The 17,776-nt window shown below is 42.1% G+C and overlaps 1 protein-coding gene across 11 annotated transcripts in view; it reads left to right on the forward strand.

The window, feature by feature from the left end:
- PROM1 (prominin 1) overlaps nucleotides 1-17,776 on the forward strand; it is a 156,029-nt gene that overhangs the window by 96,813 nt on the left and 41,440 nt on the right. For all 11 annotated transcript variants that reach the window (XM_050789895.1, XM_050789894.1, XM_050789897.1 and 8 more), the window contains 6 exons: nucleotides 2,873-2,993; nucleotides 3,780-3,843; nucleotides 4,735-4,824; nucleotides 9,553-9,770; nucleotides 11,866-11,940; nucleotides 14,823-14,886. In XM_050789895.1, the coding sequence (XP_050645852.1) occupies nucleotides 2,873-2,993; nucleotides 3,780-3,843; nucleotides 4,735-4,824; nucleotides 9,553-9,770; nucleotides 11,866-11,940; nucleotides 14,823-14,886 (632 nt within the window). The remainder of the gene's footprint in view (nucleotides 1-2,872; nucleotides 2,994-3,779; nucleotides 3,844-4,734; nucleotides 4,825-9,552; nucleotides 9,771-11,865; nucleotides 11,941-14,822; nucleotides 14,887-17,776) is intronic.

Genomic DNA, 17,776 nt, shown 5'->3' on the forward strand with positions numbered 1-17,776 from the left:
ACAAAGACAGTTTCTGACTCACACTTCAGACATATGGCCAGTCTTCTAAATAGACCAAATGAAACCAAAGTTCGACCCCTAAACTCACCTTCATGGAGCACCCAGTGTGGACAAGACTGCATTATACAAAGTTAACAAAGAATTAGTTTCCACCTCTTTTTAGGAAAATTAAACATAGATAAGAATAAAGACAAATTAGAGTGTGAAGTGAGACATACCCCATCAGAATTAAAGGGAGAGCCTCTGGGAGTTCAAGGAGGTTCTTCTCCCTTCTGGGGATGAGTGGAGGGGTCAGTGTGGGTCAAGCAAAAGTGGACTTGGACTGGTTCTTTTTACCAAGTTCACTTTGACTTCTTATATCTGGAATCTGATGAGTGAATAAAATAATTTGGACATGCTGGGAAGAGAGAGCAAGGATCCCCATTGTGAACCTCAGGTATGTTCAGATGGTGATCCTGACTCGTCATGGTCTAGAATGTTGTGAATTTGGCATGGTAGCAAGCTCCAGGTGCATTGCTATGACTCAGCTTTTGTGTGTGTGTGTGTGTGTGTGTGTGTGTGTTCGTTCTTCACAAAACTCCAAAATCATTATTTTGAGTCATTTGACCTCTTTTGGCATGAGTACCTGAGTTAATGACTCTTATTGCTATGGTGCGTCGGCTCCTAAAATACCAATGCAAATTTAGGACAAATTATAAGGCAGCCATTCCAAATGGGACAGAATATTGTTAACATTTATTTTATAAGTTTACCATCGGAATTAAACCAAACTTAAAAATCTTAGAGAACGTGTACATCCAGTACTGCTCTCCTTTACAGCTTGAGAAGCACTTATCTAATCTGAGTTAGATTGGATCTAATTTATCTAATTACACCTAAAGATCTAAACTGACCTTTTCAGTTTGGAGGTACCAACTGAAGTCTACAGAAAGAAAGTTATTTTCTCTGGCTTGTACAGTACGGTGGTGGCAGGACAGGACCCAGAACCCAAATCTGGTGTCCCTAATCTAGTACTCACTACACTGCAACTTGTTAACCATAAGAAACATTCCTCAACGTTGTATTATATAGACTTTTTTGGAGCACTGTGGGAAACCTAATGGACATATGTTATACTGCTATGGAAAAGTATGTTTTTTTGTTGTTTTTTTTTGAGACTGAGTCTCGCTCTGTCGCCCAGGCTGCAGTGCAGTGACCGGATCGCAGCTCACTGCAAGCTCCACCTCCCGGGTTTACGCCATTCTCCTGCCTCAGCCTCCCGAGTAGCTGGGACTACAGGCGCCCGCCACCTCGCCCGGCTAGTTTTTCGTATTTTCAGTACAGACGGGGTTTCACCGTGTTAGCCAGGATGGTCTTGATCTCCTGACCTCGTGATCCGCCCGTCTCGGCCTCCCAAAGTGCTGGGATTACAGGCTTGAGCCACCGCGCCCGGCCGGAAAAGTATGTTTTGAAACCAGTAATGAAACAATGCTCCTTGGAATGTATTTATACTATAAGTGGGGTGAATAACTGTCCCCATTTACCCAGGATGGAGAAGTTTCCTGGGGACATGGGATTTTAGGTGCCAAAAATGAGATGTTTAGTCATCCTACCCGTAATTATACGCACAAATAAAGCCTCAAGACATTGCTTTTGCTGAAGAGGCAATGTATCGATTTTCTCCATCTGATATGTTTTTCAAGTTTGCCTATTATTTGCAAAACTTACTTCTAAAACCATGTCTACATCTTCCGTTGGATGATTACAAACTAACAAGTTTGTTACTTGCTTCTGCAGGTAAAAATAATTCACCTATGTTTATGTAATTCCTTACTGCCATCTAGTGGCCAGATTCAACAGAACCTTGGCAATTAGCACCTTCTAATTTAACTATTTATTCAAAGGCTTTGCCACAAAAACAGGCCAATTGGTCAAATTATTTTAAGTCAAAGGATTATTAGTAACTAGTCAACAGTAAGAGCCCTTAAAAATTATTACATTAGACATTTTAGATGGCTTGAAAAAAGACGTTTTGGTTTTTTTCACATAGAGAAGACTTTCCTGCAAGATGCCTTTCATAGGGTGTTTTTGAAGCTTTTTTTGAAGTATATTTCACATGGAGGAAAGTGTCCTTTTCACAAGTACATATGCATAAGTGTCCATGAAGTGAATCCACCCATGAACAGGGTACTCTGCCATTCCACCCCTGCTCTGGGCATAACCACTGACTTCTAGCACCATCGTTTCACTTGTTTTGCATTTTCCGTAGATGAAATAATACATAGGTGCTCCGTTGCATGCGGTTTCTCACATAGCATTTTAATGCTAAGGTAACTCATGTTTCTTTCCAACCTGGACAATACAGACACTAACAGACAATTAGAGAAACCAAAAACCTTAGAAGCTCCAAGTACTCTTGTCATTTTGATGTTTTTTTCTATAGTCTTTTTTGGGGGGTCAGGGAGCAGAAGTGTGTGTTTGTGTGTGTGTGTGTGTGTGTTCACATGCATGCATATGTTCACACAGGAGGGTGTGTACACACATTCACATGAGGACAGGAATGGGACTGGATCATGCATGCTGCCTTATAACCTTTTTCCACCTATTTCCTCCACAATTTCTTGTGAACATTGTTCCATTGATGAGAGTCATTTTGAACAGAATGGAGATTTGCCTCCTCTGAGAGAACTGAGTCCTGTTTTGTAGCCCCTACGTGTGTGGTGGTTTGACTGTGGGATGGCGGTGGAAGGCTGTGGCAGGAGAGGGCAGCTGGAGAGGAAAGGCCAGTCCTTCTGCGGGCTCCTCCCTGACTCCTGCTCTGCTGCCTGGACCTGGACAAAGAACCATGGACCATGCAGTAAATGCTCTTCCTTTTCTCTGCCTTTTCCTGCAGCATTGGCATCTTCTGTGGTTTTGTGGCAAATCACCAGGTAAGAACCCGGATCAAAAGGAGTCGGAAACTGGCAGACAGCAATTTCAAGGACTTGCGAACTCTTTTGAATGAAACTCCAGAGGTAAAGACTATGATCTCTATGTACTGAGATGCTTTGTATTCTTGGCTTTTTGGAGTTCCTGTGTATATTTGGAATCTCATTAGAAACTTCTAGAAACACAGTGAATCAGTGTAGACTGGTGTTATCTGTTAATGTCCTGGATGAGTAAATAAAACCCCAGAAAGTGATTTTCAAAAGAGTACAAAAGCCGAATTTCAGAATTGGTATTTTAATTTTATTAATAGCTTAAATTACAGTATGTATTATAAAAGGACTTAACACTTCCAAGGCTCTTATGATTTTTTTAAAAAGAAAAGTTTTGAGACCCTATTATCCTTTCTTTTTGGCTGTATAGTTAACTTTCCATCACTTGCACAAAGTTACTCTTGTAATGAAACCATCCAGCTTTATAAACATCCATTTACTGATGTCTGCATAGGTATGTCAAATTCCTTGGGAAGGACATGCACACATACTCACGGACACACAGATTGTCTTTAGAGAAGGCCAATAGGATGGTTGAAGGGTGGGGATGGGAGAGGAGGTTCCCTTTCTTCTGTACTCCAGAGGCATGTTGATGAATTACATCTTCAGAACATCGTTTTAAAAAGCGTCTGAGCAGGAAGCAGCCTAAATGTGTGGTGCTCATGGGTTCCAACTTGTCAGAGAGTAGAAAAGTCTCTAAGAGCTTGCTGGTTACCTCAAAATGCTCTGATTCAGGAAAATTTTTGTATATTAAATCTCTTTTTGTCCTTTTATTGCCTTTGGACCTTAGAAGGGAAGGTTTCACAGAATGTTCTTTTTCAGCAAATCAAATATATATTGGCCCAGTACAACACTACCAAGGACAAGGCGTTCTCAGATCTGAACAGTGAGTACAATTTAAAGTTGCTTCATATGTTTTTGGTTTCTTTGTTTTGACTCATCTCCCATAAAACATGGACTAAGAAATGACATACGTGAAAGTTGGGGGAAGACAGAAAGATGATTCCCTAGCCTTATTGCCGATGTGTCATTTGTTACTCAGCGATTAGAATCTAGCCCTCATCGAAGGCATCTGTTTCACAGGCAGCATGAAGAATGTCACAGGCAAAATGAAGACTGTTTCTTCATTTTACACTTACTGGAAAGCTTTAGCATTCTTGTAGTCACAAGCGCTCATTCTCCATTTCCTTCATGAGGGAAAGATTGTTGTCCTACCAGGTTCCCTGCACAGACACAGCTGACTCCTCAGAGAAACCAGTGGCTTCAGAAATGGCTGGATGGAGAGGGCTCAACCCTGCACGCCAAGGTTTAGCTTAGTGCTTCTCAACTGGGGGGTGACGTTTGGCATGTTTGGTGACATCTGGAGACATTTTTGGTTGTCACAATGAGGTAAAGGTGGGGTAAAGCCAGGGATGCCTCTAAGCATCCCATAATGCTCACGACAGCCCCCACCAGAGTGCAGTCTGGGTGGGAACTCTGGTCTAGTCAAAGAGATTAGATACAGAGGGAGTTACACACAGGTCAAGATGATAACACCATGTTCCTGGTATAAGTAAATACCGGGTCTGTGAGTCGTAGTGATTAATTTTTCACTGGGGAACAGTTGGTGCGGAGACCCTGAAGAGAAATCTCCGTACACAAGTCCACCCCTAGACAGGGTCCAGGATGCAAATGGGTTTTGCAGCAGGAGAGGCTGAGGCAGTGTGGAGAGAATGAGGGTGGGGTGGAGAGATGAGCAGAGGCCACCCTCACCATCCCTGTGCTTATTTGCATGTAGGTATCAATTCAGTGCTAGGAGGCGGAATTCTTGACCGACTGAGGCCCAACATCATCCCTGTTCTTGATGAGATTAAGTCCATGGCAACAGGTAAGCAGCGGGCAAAAATGACCAAAGAAAGTTCCATCCAGGAGTTCCTGGGCTCGGCAGACTCGCTTACTCTTTTCTTGTTCCCTGAGAGCTGTCTTGGGGAGAGCCGCCGTCCGTGGCCATGCAGACAGTTCAGGTCAAGACACTGAGTTGCAATAGCTTGGTTGTGCTCTTTATAAAACTTGTGCCAAAGGTGTTGCCATTTCAGATGATAGGGGCAGAATTTGTTAGAGGCCCACCACCTGTTTTTGTAAACACAGTTTTATTGGAACACAGCCATTTGCATTTGTTTAGATATCATCTGTGGCCGTTTTCGTGCTCTGATGGCAGAGTTGAGTCATTGGAAGAGATATAGTATAACCCACAAAGCCTAAAATATTTACCATCTATCTGGCCGTTTATAGAAAAAGTTTGTTGACTCTGATACAGAAAATGAGGAACCTATAGACATTTAGGTCATCTGAGGGAAATTGATTCATTTTTCCTTCCTGAAAGTGAAACTTAGAAGCAAGGAATATACATATATATCTTAAGCCTCCATGGTCAATGATATAAGTGACAGATAAACTGCATGCTCCACTGTAATGAAAAAAGACCTCCCAGGCCCTTCCAAATGTTGAGAAAAATGTCACTGTAATGAAAAAAGACCTCCCAGGCCCTTCCAAATGTTGAGAAAAATGTCCTTGCGAGGTACTTGTTGGAGACGACAATTACATCTAGGTAAAACACTCATTTTGCCAATATGAATTTTGCTTTCATGAGCTAGCATCCCTGAGAACGTAGTCCATAAAGAAGATAATTGTGTAGAAATTGGAAAAGTATTCCCGTTCCTTTTGGCATGCCTTATAGTTCAACAACTGAGATGAATGTGTGGAAACAGGAGGACGTGCAGAACAGGCCAGGAGTTGTTAAGATGAGTCCTAACTAGTTGAAAGGCCTTTCCTTCCCTTTCTCCTTGACCCTGCAAAGGGTCCAGCCAACAACAACATTCTCAACATCGGCAATAACATCACAAACAACATCCTCTGTTGTTGATGCCTTAGATTTCTCTAGACATCTCTTCTCTTCATCACCAAGCATTTTCTTTCCAGGCAAGGAAATGGAGACCCAGAGAAGGGATATGACCTCAGAGACCATTGCCTCCTGCCTTCCTGTCCTGGCTTTTTCCACATGGCTTCTCCATTCCTTCTTTCTTTCCTTCCACCCTCTCTCCCTTTTTTTCTTTCCCTCCTTCCCTTCTTCCCTCCTTCTTTCCTTTCTCCTTCCCTCCCTCCCCTACTCCTTTCTTCCTTGCACACCTGGCCACTGTCCATCATTCCAGTCTTACTTCCATTTTGGGACACTCATCTCTGATGTCCCTTCCTCTTCTCGTAAGAACATCAGTTCTGTTGGATTAGGGACCCATCCTTATGACCTTATTTAACCTTAGTTACCCACCTAAAGGTCACATCAGTAATTAGGGCTTCAACATATGAATCTGGGGGAGACATATTAGTCCATAGCAATTGGTTAGCTGCGAAGTGGTGGAGTTGGGATTCAGACCCTGTTCTAGCAAGAGCCTGTGTTACCTGGACCACCCTAGATGGGACTTAGTACCTTGAAGAGTATTAAGATGGAGGGTGCTGTGGCGACATCCACAAGGAGGCAACACGTGCACCTCTGGAGGGAGAATTGGAAATCTGGGATTCCAGTGCTCACATGGCCATAGATGATGCCAGGCATCCCTGTAGCCTGAATCCCTCGTGCATCAGTGCGTTCGCAATATTGAACAAGATCTTTTTGTTTTCCAAAAGCTTCAAAGTATTTTATGTCTATAACATATTAATTGGGTTGTAACTCTGGGAGTCATTCCAGGCCCACGAAGATCACATATAGTATGTGACTGCAGTGTTGAAGAGATCACATATATTATGTTTGCAATATTGAAGAGATCCAAGGTCTCTTCCAGCCCCAAATTAAGTAATGGTGAAGGCTGGGCAAAAGTATATGAATGATGCACTGTGGTTGATGCGTTGGAGTAGTTGTTACTTTTTGCCCAATGTTCTTGCAATTTTTAGTAACTGAATTATAGTAGTTTTTAGGTAAAAGATGATTCAAAGATTCTCTTTTTCTCTTCAGTGCCTTGTGTGTTATTATTAAAGTTCTTTTTTTGTTTGTTTGTTTGTTTGTTTGTTTGCTAAAAATGCTTTGCAGCCCTATGTGTTTAGTGGGTTTTGGAGAGAACAGAAACATGCCATTGTTTTGGTGTACAAATCATATTTGGACTGCAGATCAGGACCTATAAAGGAAATATACTATGGGCTGGTAAAATGGTAATTCACTAAAATTGAGAACCTCAGATAGCTTTTCCACTTTCTTCAGATACATAATATATATGATGATGGTGGGCCTGGACTGACAACCAGAGTTACAACCCAGTTAATAGTTTATAGACATAAAATACTTTGAAGCTTTTGAAAAACATGTATTTATCACTTCTGAGTCCTCCCTGTGATATGACAGAATATTATCCATAGCCTAGAATGGCTATGAACAGTGCTTAATACACATTTCCTGGGCCATGCTTTTATTTTGTCACCTGTCATTCTCCGTTGTTGTTGGTGGTGGTGGTGGTCGTGGTGGTGGTGGTGGTTCTTGCCTTAAGATAATTTACCTTGAAGTCAAAGTGAAAAGGACTGTGAGGAGTAAACCACGGAACATTAAAATGTGAAGTGTGTTTTAGCCTGCTCTTTTGTGTTCTTCTATGTATTTCTGGTGTATTTCGGTGTATTTCTGTGTATTTCTGGGGTACTTCTGTGTATTTCGGGTTGCAGCTGAGTTCTTTTTTGTTTTGCTGTGGTTAATATTTATTGAGCTTCTACTATGAGCCAGATGCCAGGCTTTATGCTTCTCCGACAATACTGGATGATAGGTGGGAGAGATGAAAAACTGATACCCAGGGTGCTCTTTGATAGTCCTAAATATTATTATAATCTTAAATAGTGTTAAGCTATGATTAGACTGAAATTCAAGAGAAAATACTATTTGAAGCAGAGTTTAAGATTTTCTATTCAGGTAAAGTGATAGAAATTTGAGACCAAGGAAGATACAGTTCAATTCTGGAAGCCTCCCCAGGTCTCTGGGTACTAGGTTGCAGTATCTAACCAGACCTAGTTAGCATGGGGGAGACCATCTCCTAAGAGCTCAGCCTCACAAGCTATTAGGGCACAGCCTGGAATCAGATTCTTCTAGTAACCAGGAGGTGACCCAACCCACTCCCTAATTTATAGATGAGACTGAGGTCCTGAGAAGTGAGAGTTTGCCAGATGTGCTGTAGCAGGATAGAAGCAGAACTGGAATGCAACCTCGGGTTACTTTTGGCTAGACTCAACATGAAAACATTTTTAAAATGTGTGTGTGTGTGTGTGTGTGTTTAACACTCAAGTATTATCTGTTATGTGGCTGCCAGGAAAGGATGTGGAAGCCAGTTTTTAAGGGCATTCATACTTTTCCTTGAAACACCCAATTGCAGCTTGATCCTCAACCATCTGTTCCGTGAGCCACAGAGCAAAGACCTGACCAAGAAGATTTATTTGCTTAGAAGAAGAGCAATGCCCTCTAATTTAAATTTCACATCTTGTACTGCTGTGGCTTTAAGCCACTATAGAAAAAAGTTGTAATTCCCTACCTTCCTAGTCATGTATAGGTATCTCCACCATCCAGATAAATCATGATAGCAAACAATTATTCTGGATTTCCTAGTACAGATGCCCCTCCACATACACGATGGGGGTCACATCCCAATAAACCCATGGTGAAGAGAAAATATTGTAAGTTGAAAATGCTTTTAATACACTGTAGAATATGCATTGTTTGCCCTCTTGATTGCATGGCTGACTGGCAGCTGTGGTTCGCTGCTGCAAGAGAGTATCCTACCACATATCACTAGCCTGGGAAAGTTCAAAATTCAAAATTCGAAGTACGATTTTAACTGAATGCATACAGCTTTCCACTATCACAAAATTGAGAAATCATAAATTGAACTATTGTGAGTTGGGTACTCTCTGTATAAGAATGTGTCCTAGGGGGTGGGGCTTCCGAAATTAAACAGATAGACCACTGCCTTTGAGGCATTTTCATCTGACTGATCTAACCCCCCTGTTGCATGATGAACGTGGTGGTGTTTCTGTACTTGAAGACGAGGAAATTGGCTCAGAGTGGTTCAGGAGTCTATTTTCAGTCACACAGCACATAGCAAAGCTGAGATCCATGCCTAGACTGGCCTCAATCTAAAACCGTGCTCTTAACTACTGTGCTAGTTTTGATTCCAACTCTTAGAATAATTAGAGCTAAAATATGTCTTGATGTAATCCATTTTGATGTGCATTTAAACTGCTAGGATTGACTTGTTTGGACTGACCTCTTCGAGGCTGGGTGGTGACGACTCTGCTGACCACTGCTGGCCAGTTAATGCCGCATCGAGGTGTCCCCATCACGCTCCTGGGTTGGTGCTTGCCCCCCTGCTTCTTGTTGGAAAGAGACCCTAAGCGGGAGAGCAGAGCTGGTTGGAGCAGCTGTTAGAGCAGCCTAGCGATGCTCCTGTATTCCCCTCAGGCTGCCCCTTGCACTGTGTCCCTCTCACTGCCATCTAAAGTCATTTACCAGTCCATCCCACGTCCGTTTAGACACACTTTTGTAGATGAGGAAGGACTTGGCATGTCTGTTCTGAAGTGGGCTGTGTTTCTACAGCAATCAAAGAGACCAAAGAGGCGTTGGAGAACATGAACAGCACCTTGAAGAGCTTGCACCAACAAAGTACACAGCTTAGCAGCAGTCTGACCAGCGTGAAAACTAGCCTGCGGGCATCTCTCAATGACCCTCTGTGCTCAGTGCGTCCATCAAGTGAAACCTGCAACAGCATCAGATTGTCTCTAAGCCAGCTGAATAGCAACCCTGAACTGAGGCAGGTGAGCAGGCATGAGTTTGCCATGGTCAAGGGCTGCATGCTGGGGACTGCCAGGCAGGGCTAAGCGAGGATGACCTATCCAGTGCATGGTGGCCTGACTTGGAGAACGGTTAGCCCCTGGCCTCTCTCACCCTTCTTGAGTCATTTGATCGCCATATTGGAATGACCACAGCAGGAGCAAAGGAGTAAAAGGGAACCGCTTTGTGGGAGTTCTCTGCCACTGAATGAAACACATCAGAATTAATTCAGCTTTACAAGGAGAAAAGGAAGCAATATATTCATGTAGACCTTTAAGAGTTAAAAAATATTTTAAATGATGTGCTTAGTCTATTAACTGCATATGCTGAAATAGAAGAAAAATCTCCCATTTTCCCAAAGAAAAGATTTTTTAAAAAGAATTTGGAACAACTTGGATTGTATAAAGTTCTGAGATGTAGGTAAAATGGCCACGTCTATTAATGATGTCTAACTTATTTGGTTAGATACACATCTCACTTTTTTTTTTTTTTTTTTTTTTGAGATGGAGTCTCACTGTGTTGCCCAGGCTGGAGTGCAGTGGCACCATCTCAGCTCACTGCAACTTCCAACCTCTCGGGTTCAGGTGATTCTCTTGCCTCGGCCTCCCGAGTAGCTGAGATTACAGGCACCCGCCACCACGCCTGGCTAATTTTCGTATTTTTAGTAGAGATGGGGTTACACTATGTTGGCCAGGCTGGTCTCAAACTCCTGATCTCAAGTGATCTGTCTGCCTCAGCCTCCCAAAGTGCTGGGATTACAGGTATGAGCCACCATGCCCGGACACCTCACATTTTATATAAAATAACATTTTAGTATGGATATACTTTTTCTCACTCTTACATTTCATTCCATTGCTTTTCAAACATTTCACCTGCAACATCTGTGTCTGGATATCACTATAATTGTTTTTGATTGAACAGTTTTTTAGAGCTTAGTTGCCTCTGAGTTGTTTGAGATAGATCCTTTTTAGGGGGCACTTTTTATTTTTAATGTTGTATCAAACGTGGAAAACTTGCAAGATGAATGCACGGATCCTTGTTCACACACCCTTTGTCCACATTCTTTAAGGGTCACCATTTTGCACCATTTGCTTTATCATATTTTATCAGTTTATCTGTCTGTTCATATCATTTAATATATACATTCATAAAATAATATGCATTTTTTTCTCAAAAGGTAAGTTGGGGATATGTTGTAGACATCATCATGCCTTTTTACCCCTAAATATTTTATTGTACTTCATAACTTTACATAATCATTATATAATGATCAAAATTAGGATAACATTGACCCGACACTACCATTTAATCCACAGTGTCCATTCAAATGTTGATCTTTCCAAAAATGCATTTTATAACTATCTTCTCTTTTTCCAGTCCCGGGTCCAGGCCAGGATTACACATTGTCATTTATTGTCATGTCTCTTTCATTCCTGTTAATCTGGAACAGTTTCTAAGTGTGTCTTTTCTTTTGTGACACAGACATTTTTGAACAGGCCATTTACTTTGTAGAATGGTCTTCAGTTTAGGGTTGTTTGATGTTTTCTTGGGATTAAAGTTACTCATATTTGCCAGGGAAATATCACAGTAGTGATATTGTGTTCTTGGACATCATGTGAGAGGCATATGATGTTTGTCCCAGTGTTGGTAAGAGCCAGAGCACTTCAAATCCATGTATAATGCTGTAAGTGGAAAAACTGTTCCAGATTACTCACTAATATAACCACTGACTACACTGCTTTTAAATATGATTTTTAAAATGTTGTTTACAATTTTATTGAACAATGTTTAGTATTTGAAATTGTGAAGTCATATATATTACATTTGTGTTAAATTTCTTTGCCTCATTTTTTTAGCTGATTACAGCAAGAGACCTCCAGACATCAAAAAAATTAGTGCTTGTCAAGGAGGGTCTGAGCTGTGTTTTTCCCAAATAAAACTCTATTGTTCAAAAGAAACTGAGATTGTACCCTATAGTATAGACGCTTTGGGACTTGGATATACAATGACTTCTTTCTTCATGAGGAATCGTTTTGAAGGTAACAACCTCGTCTTATATTTCGTTTTATAAATTTTCAGCTTCCATCTGTGGATGCAGAACTTGACAAAGTTAATAACGTTCTTAGGACAGATTTGGATGGCCTGGTCCAACAGGTATGTTTTTTGGAAAAAATACAATCACTGATTTTATATAATTTTAAAGGGTGGACTAGTACGTAAGAAAGTGGGAAACAGCAGAACAGTGAAATTCCAGAGAAGGGTTACCAAGAAGGGTGATAGCTATTACCTTCCAGGCAATCGTGTTCACCATTCCAGCTCCCAGGATTTTTGTTAAGCACCTGTGATGTGTGAAGTGGCATGCTAAGACCATGAGAGATCAAGAAGAACATGACCTCTGCTTTCCTAGGCCTCAGAATTTAGTGGGTGTAATGCTGAACCCCACACTGATTCTAATACAGAATGCTGTCCCCCTCTGCCAGTGAGTCAGCTATACTGGTTTTCCTTTTGTTCTTTCCCACCTTCACGCATTTGCACACGCTCTTCCCTCTGCTTGGCACTCTCTTCTTTTCCTCCCTCCTAGTAGCCTTGCTACTTAGTTATTTTATCTATCTATCTATCTATCTATCTATCTATCTATCTATTTTTTTTTTTTTTTTTGAGATGGAATCCCCCTCTGTCGCCCAGGATGGAGTACAGTGGTGCGATCTGGGCTCACCGCAACCTGTGCCTCCCAGGTTCAAGCGATTCTCCTGCCTCAACCTCTTGAGTAGCTGGGATTACAGCTGTGTGCCACCATGCCTGCCTGAGTTTTGTATTTTTAGTAGAGACGAGGTTTCACCATGTTGGACAGGTTGGCCTCGAACTCCTGACCTCAAGTGATCTGCCTCCCCCTTAGCCTTCCAAAGTGCTGGGATTACAGGCATGAGTCACCGCACCCGGCCACTACTTAGTTTTTTAAGCTTCATATATCACCTTCTTTTTTTCTTTTGACATGGAGTCTTGCGCTGTTGCCCAGGTTGGAGTGCAGTGGCATGATCTCAGCTCACTGCAACCTCTGCCTCCCAGGTTCAAGCAATTCTCATGCCTCAGCATCCCAAGTAGCTGGGATTACAGGCATGTGCCACCCCACCCAGCTAATTTTTGTATTTTTAGTAGAGACGGGGTTTCACCATGTTGGCCAGGCTGGTCTTGAACTCCTGACCTCAGGTGATCTACCCACCTCGGCCTCCCAAAGTGCTGGGATTACAGGCATGAGCCATCACGCCCAGTCCATATATCACCTTCTTCACAGGCCTTTCCAGGGCTTCTTGACTAGGTCAAACCCTTTTTAATACATTCTTGCAGCATTGCAAATATTCTCTGTTAATTTCCTCATAACTGTAATTATTTCTTTAATGTCTCCCTTCCCACCACTGGACTGTAAACCCCCAAAAAGGCAGGGACAGCATTGGTCTGGAATTCCCTGATTTCCCCAGTAGCTTACTAAATGTTGCTGTTTATTCAACCAATAGATACTGAATATGCAATATGTATTTCTTTTTAGATTATGGTTCAGTAGAGTGCCTGGGCCTATGGGAAAATGAGAGGATAGTTTTATTCTTGACTCTGTCGTTTAGCATGGATGTAAAAACATCTCAGATCTCTATTAACCCATTTATGCTTAGTGTTCCATTATTGGAACGCTAAGCTCGTGGGAGTTATTTATATCCTACTGCCAAATGTCATCACCAGGTTCTGATTTTTCACAAAAAATATTTGCAACCTTCAGTATAAGTGGGTTAAACACTTGTCTACATATGTTTACTAGACACTTACTGACAAAGTAAGTGGCCCTTAAACAAGTTATTCAAAATTTCTTGGTCTTTGCACTCTGGTGTTACTTCATTTGTTAAAGAAGGCATTGAACCAGGAGATCTGTAAGACACTTTCCAGCTGTGAAATCCCCCATGGCATCTGCAAGTCCAGACACAGATGAATGTCAAAGAGTCAGGCATACAGAAACCAACACAAGCACTGGCGTGCTCACTAGCTTCGTCTCCTTGGAGGAAACAGAAGTCATGATATTCATTTTGTAACATCTGATGTAGCTAGGCTAAGGTGGAAACTGGCTGGCACCATAAATCTTATGAAGGTTGAAAGTGCTGTACTTTTCCCTGGCAGACAGCTAAGTACACCAGCAGACAGTGAAGAAACACTCACCAAACCCCTTCCAGAGGAAAGGCTGGACGTTTAGTTGAATTATTTGGAAATAATGATATTTCCCTGTCATGGGGGTTTAGCCCCAAAGCCCTATCACTTGGCACGGTTGTTTTTTCTTTTTGTTCTATCCTCACCACAGTTGTATCCTCTGTAAGCTATGCTTTGGGATATATATATATATATATAAAAATTTTTTTTTCCAGTTACACTATATCTCTAATTTTATTTTTAATTAGAAAGTAAGATTCTGTTTTTAGAAATTCACCTTCTGTCTGCATATGGGATATTGTACCGATCAGGGTCTCTTAACCTCAGCACTGCTGACACCGTGCATGGCTTTTAGCAGTGGGGGCTCTCCTGTGCATGGTAGGGTATTTATTAGCATCCTTGGCCTCTCCCCCCACAATCCCAGCAGCACCCCACAACTGTGATAACCAAAATGTCTCCAGACTTTGCCAAACATACCCTAGTTGAGAACAAAATTCTCCCAGTTGAGAACCACTGGGAGTATATATGTATACTATATATATATGTATGTATAGATATATGTGCCCATAATAGTACCTAGGCTCTGTGTAAATACGTTGATTTTAAAATTATGGGGACCCCCATATGAAAAATTTCTAACATGATCTTTGATTGATATAATTTAAAGACGATGCTCTTTAAAGGGGATTTTTTTAGACTCTTGATGACCATACAATGATCATTTCACCTTAAGATGAATGTTATATTTTTATTTTGCCTCTCTACTCGTACTAAGTTGCAAAATGAGTGACTAGTCAACTAGTCTTCAACTTACCGTGTACATCCATTTATTTTGAAATGTTTTTCAGGGCTATCAATCCCTTAATGACATACCTGACAGAGTGCAAAGCCAAACCAAGACCGTCGTAGCAGGTGAGATTCACAGTTTGAGGTGATTTTGTGTCTCTCTGCTTGGAAGGTCAGTACAGAGAAACGTGTTGCCAAGTATTGCATTGTTCTTTTCCTTTAAAAAAAAAAAAAACAGTTTCTCATTAAAACCGTCAAAACGAAATGAGTATCAGAGCTTTACAACTGTGTCACTTCATTCGGTGACTTAAAAACAAGAACAAACCTGTTGTTGAACATTGATAAACATCATTCGGCCCGGCCGGCAGCTGCCACATGGTTGAGAGCCACAGTGTAATCCAGGTCCCTAGAGTGTGTGCCTTGAGACCTTACAGCAGCCACAGTTGGGAAACTCATTCTGATTTTCACTGAAGAGAAAAACTGCAGATTATTATATTTTCTAGACAAACTTAAAATCCAACTTTTAAAAGGAATACTGTATAAAAGGATTTATTTTGTCGTTAGGAAGATTTTAATCTGTCCACTGACGCTGAGGCAATAGTATTTTAGGCTCCTAAGGTTGCTTACAATTTTGGAGAGGCAGAATCAATGTGGAGAGGATTCTACTCAAATTACTGAATCATGCTGTATTTGGGTTATGGGATTTGGGGTGAACGTACAGAGGGAGAGAATGCAGTGGTAGCAGTTCTTTGTGCAATGATAGAGACAAACCTGGGTTATTTGCTTGAAGAAGAAATCTCTGGGCTGGGTGCAGTGGCTCACGCCTGCAATCCCAGCACTTTGGGAGGCTAAGGCGGGTAGGTCACCTGAGGTCAGGAGTTTGAGACAAGCCTGGCCAACATGGTGAAACCCCATCTCTATTAAAAATACAAAAATTAGCCAGGCGTCGTGGTGCACCCCTGTAACCTCAGCTACTCAGGAGGCTGAGGCAGGAGAATCACTTGAACCCGGGAGGTGGAGGTAGCAGTGAGCCGAGATCTAGCCACTGCACTCCAGCCTGCGCGACTCTCTCAAAAACAAACAAACAAACAAACAAAAAAAGAATAGAAAAGAAAAGAAATCTCTGAAGCTATGTAAAGCTATCTTCTATTTCTTTGAAAAATCAATTTGGTGCTGCTTTTATCTGTTGAGTAAGTGGGTTTAAAATGTTATGTTAGAGATACTTGATTATTTTTCCCTAATAGTGTTTTTTTGACCCGTGAAGAGTTTGAGTAAAAAAGTGTTTTATCTTGCTACATAACACTTTAGATGTTTTGTGGGTTTCCTTTTGTATAGTATAAGATTCTACTTTAAAATATTAAGATATTAAGGACAGGGTTCAGACTTTCGTGTGCTAACCTCTGAAGGCTGATGCATGCTCTACGTCTGACAGTCACCTGCTCACTAATCTCTGTGTTTAATTTTTTGGTTTCCCCTCTCTGGACCTCTCCTGCCCATACGTGCAGCCCTTCCTTGTAAGTCTGACACAGCAAAGTGTGCTGCGTGCGTTGAGCGCGGCCCATGGCGCATGGTGCCATTGCCTGAGCACGAGCCAGCATTTTCCTAGAGCCGGGTCAGTGCCGCTCTGTCAGCCTGGGTAGCAGGTGTTTAGTTTCATGTCCTTAGCTCTCATCCCAACCTGAACAGATTATTTAGTGCCAACTCTGTGCCAGGCTCTGCCAGGCACTGGGCTGTGAGATGCATAAGCCATGAGTTCTTCTTGTCCTTTAGTCAGCCATGTGTACACAAACTTGTTGTCACACTCTGGCATCATGACCAGGTTGATGCCAGGGAAACAAGTTGAGGAGAGGCTAGTGGGAGGCTGCCTGGAAAAGGGGACATCGAGAGAGGTTTGAAGAGGGTATATGATAAGAGAGGGCACCAGTCACGTAGAGAGTCACCAGAGCAGCAAAGTCACGGAGCCATGTCCTGTGTGAGGGCAAGCCAGGCTGAGAAGCAGGCACAGGCCCTAGGAGCTGCTCCTAGAAGACGGGAAGGCTGCCTTCCCCATCTCTCAAAATCTCAAAAGTAACCAAGAGACCCACTGAGTCATTTTTGGCCAAGGATCCTCAGGTGTTTTCACACACGAGCAATGAGCCCCAAGGAGTAACAGTCCTTTCTTAACGAGTCACATCCAAACACCTGACACTCTGTTGCTTGCTTCTGTGTCTTTGATTTCTAGATGTCATAGCTATGTGAAAAACAAACTTTAAAAAAGTTTCCAGGGCCGGGTGTGGTGGCTCACTGCTATAATCCCAGCACTTTGGGAGGCTGAGGCAGGAGGATAACTTGAGGCCAGGAGCTCAAGACCAGCCTGGGCAACATGGTGAGATTCCATCTCCCCATCTCTACAAAAAGTAAAATCATAAAAAATTAGCTGAGCACGGTGGTACACACCTGTAGTCCCAGCTATTTGGGAGGCTGAGGTGGGAGGATCCTTGAGCCCAGGAGGTTGAGGCTGCATCGAGCCATGATCATGCCATTGCACTCCAGCCTGGGCAATACAGAGAGATCCTGTCTCAAAAAGAAAACAAAAGTTTCCTGCCATTTTTATGTGATTACATTTTGAACCAAGCTACCATCTCTATTCTCTACCTAAAGTTCACCGGGAGCCTCAGGATAATATTTTGAGAACTGCTAATCTTGTCTCTCCTGCTGCAAAGAGATTTACCTCTCTTGCAGGATCAGTGGACTTTTAACTGATTAGTGTGTTCTTAGTATGTCCATGTGAAGAATCACTTGGAGACAGCCACCTTCAGAACTCATGTGAGCACTGGTTCAGGTGAAATCCTGCACCCCAGGTGAGTTCGATTTTAGGACCTGTGGTGATTGACACTCTCCAGAAAACTGGTTTTCTTTGAACTTAACTCCTGTCTGAGATATTAAGGCTGATAGCAAAGGAAACTGGCCACTGAGACTACTATTGGTTTTTGAATAGAAAAGACACAGACGTACTTCCTAAGAAGTCTCAATTTGT

The sequence above is a fragment of the Macaca thibetana genome, chromosome 5 (genome assembly GCF_024542745.1).
Source record: "Macaca thibetana thibetana isolate TM-01 chromosome 5, ASM2454274v1, whole genome shotgun sequence".
NCBI classification, from domain to species: domain Eukaryota; kingdom Metazoa; phylum Chordata; class Mammalia; order Primates; family Cercopithecidae; genus Macaca; species Macaca thibetana.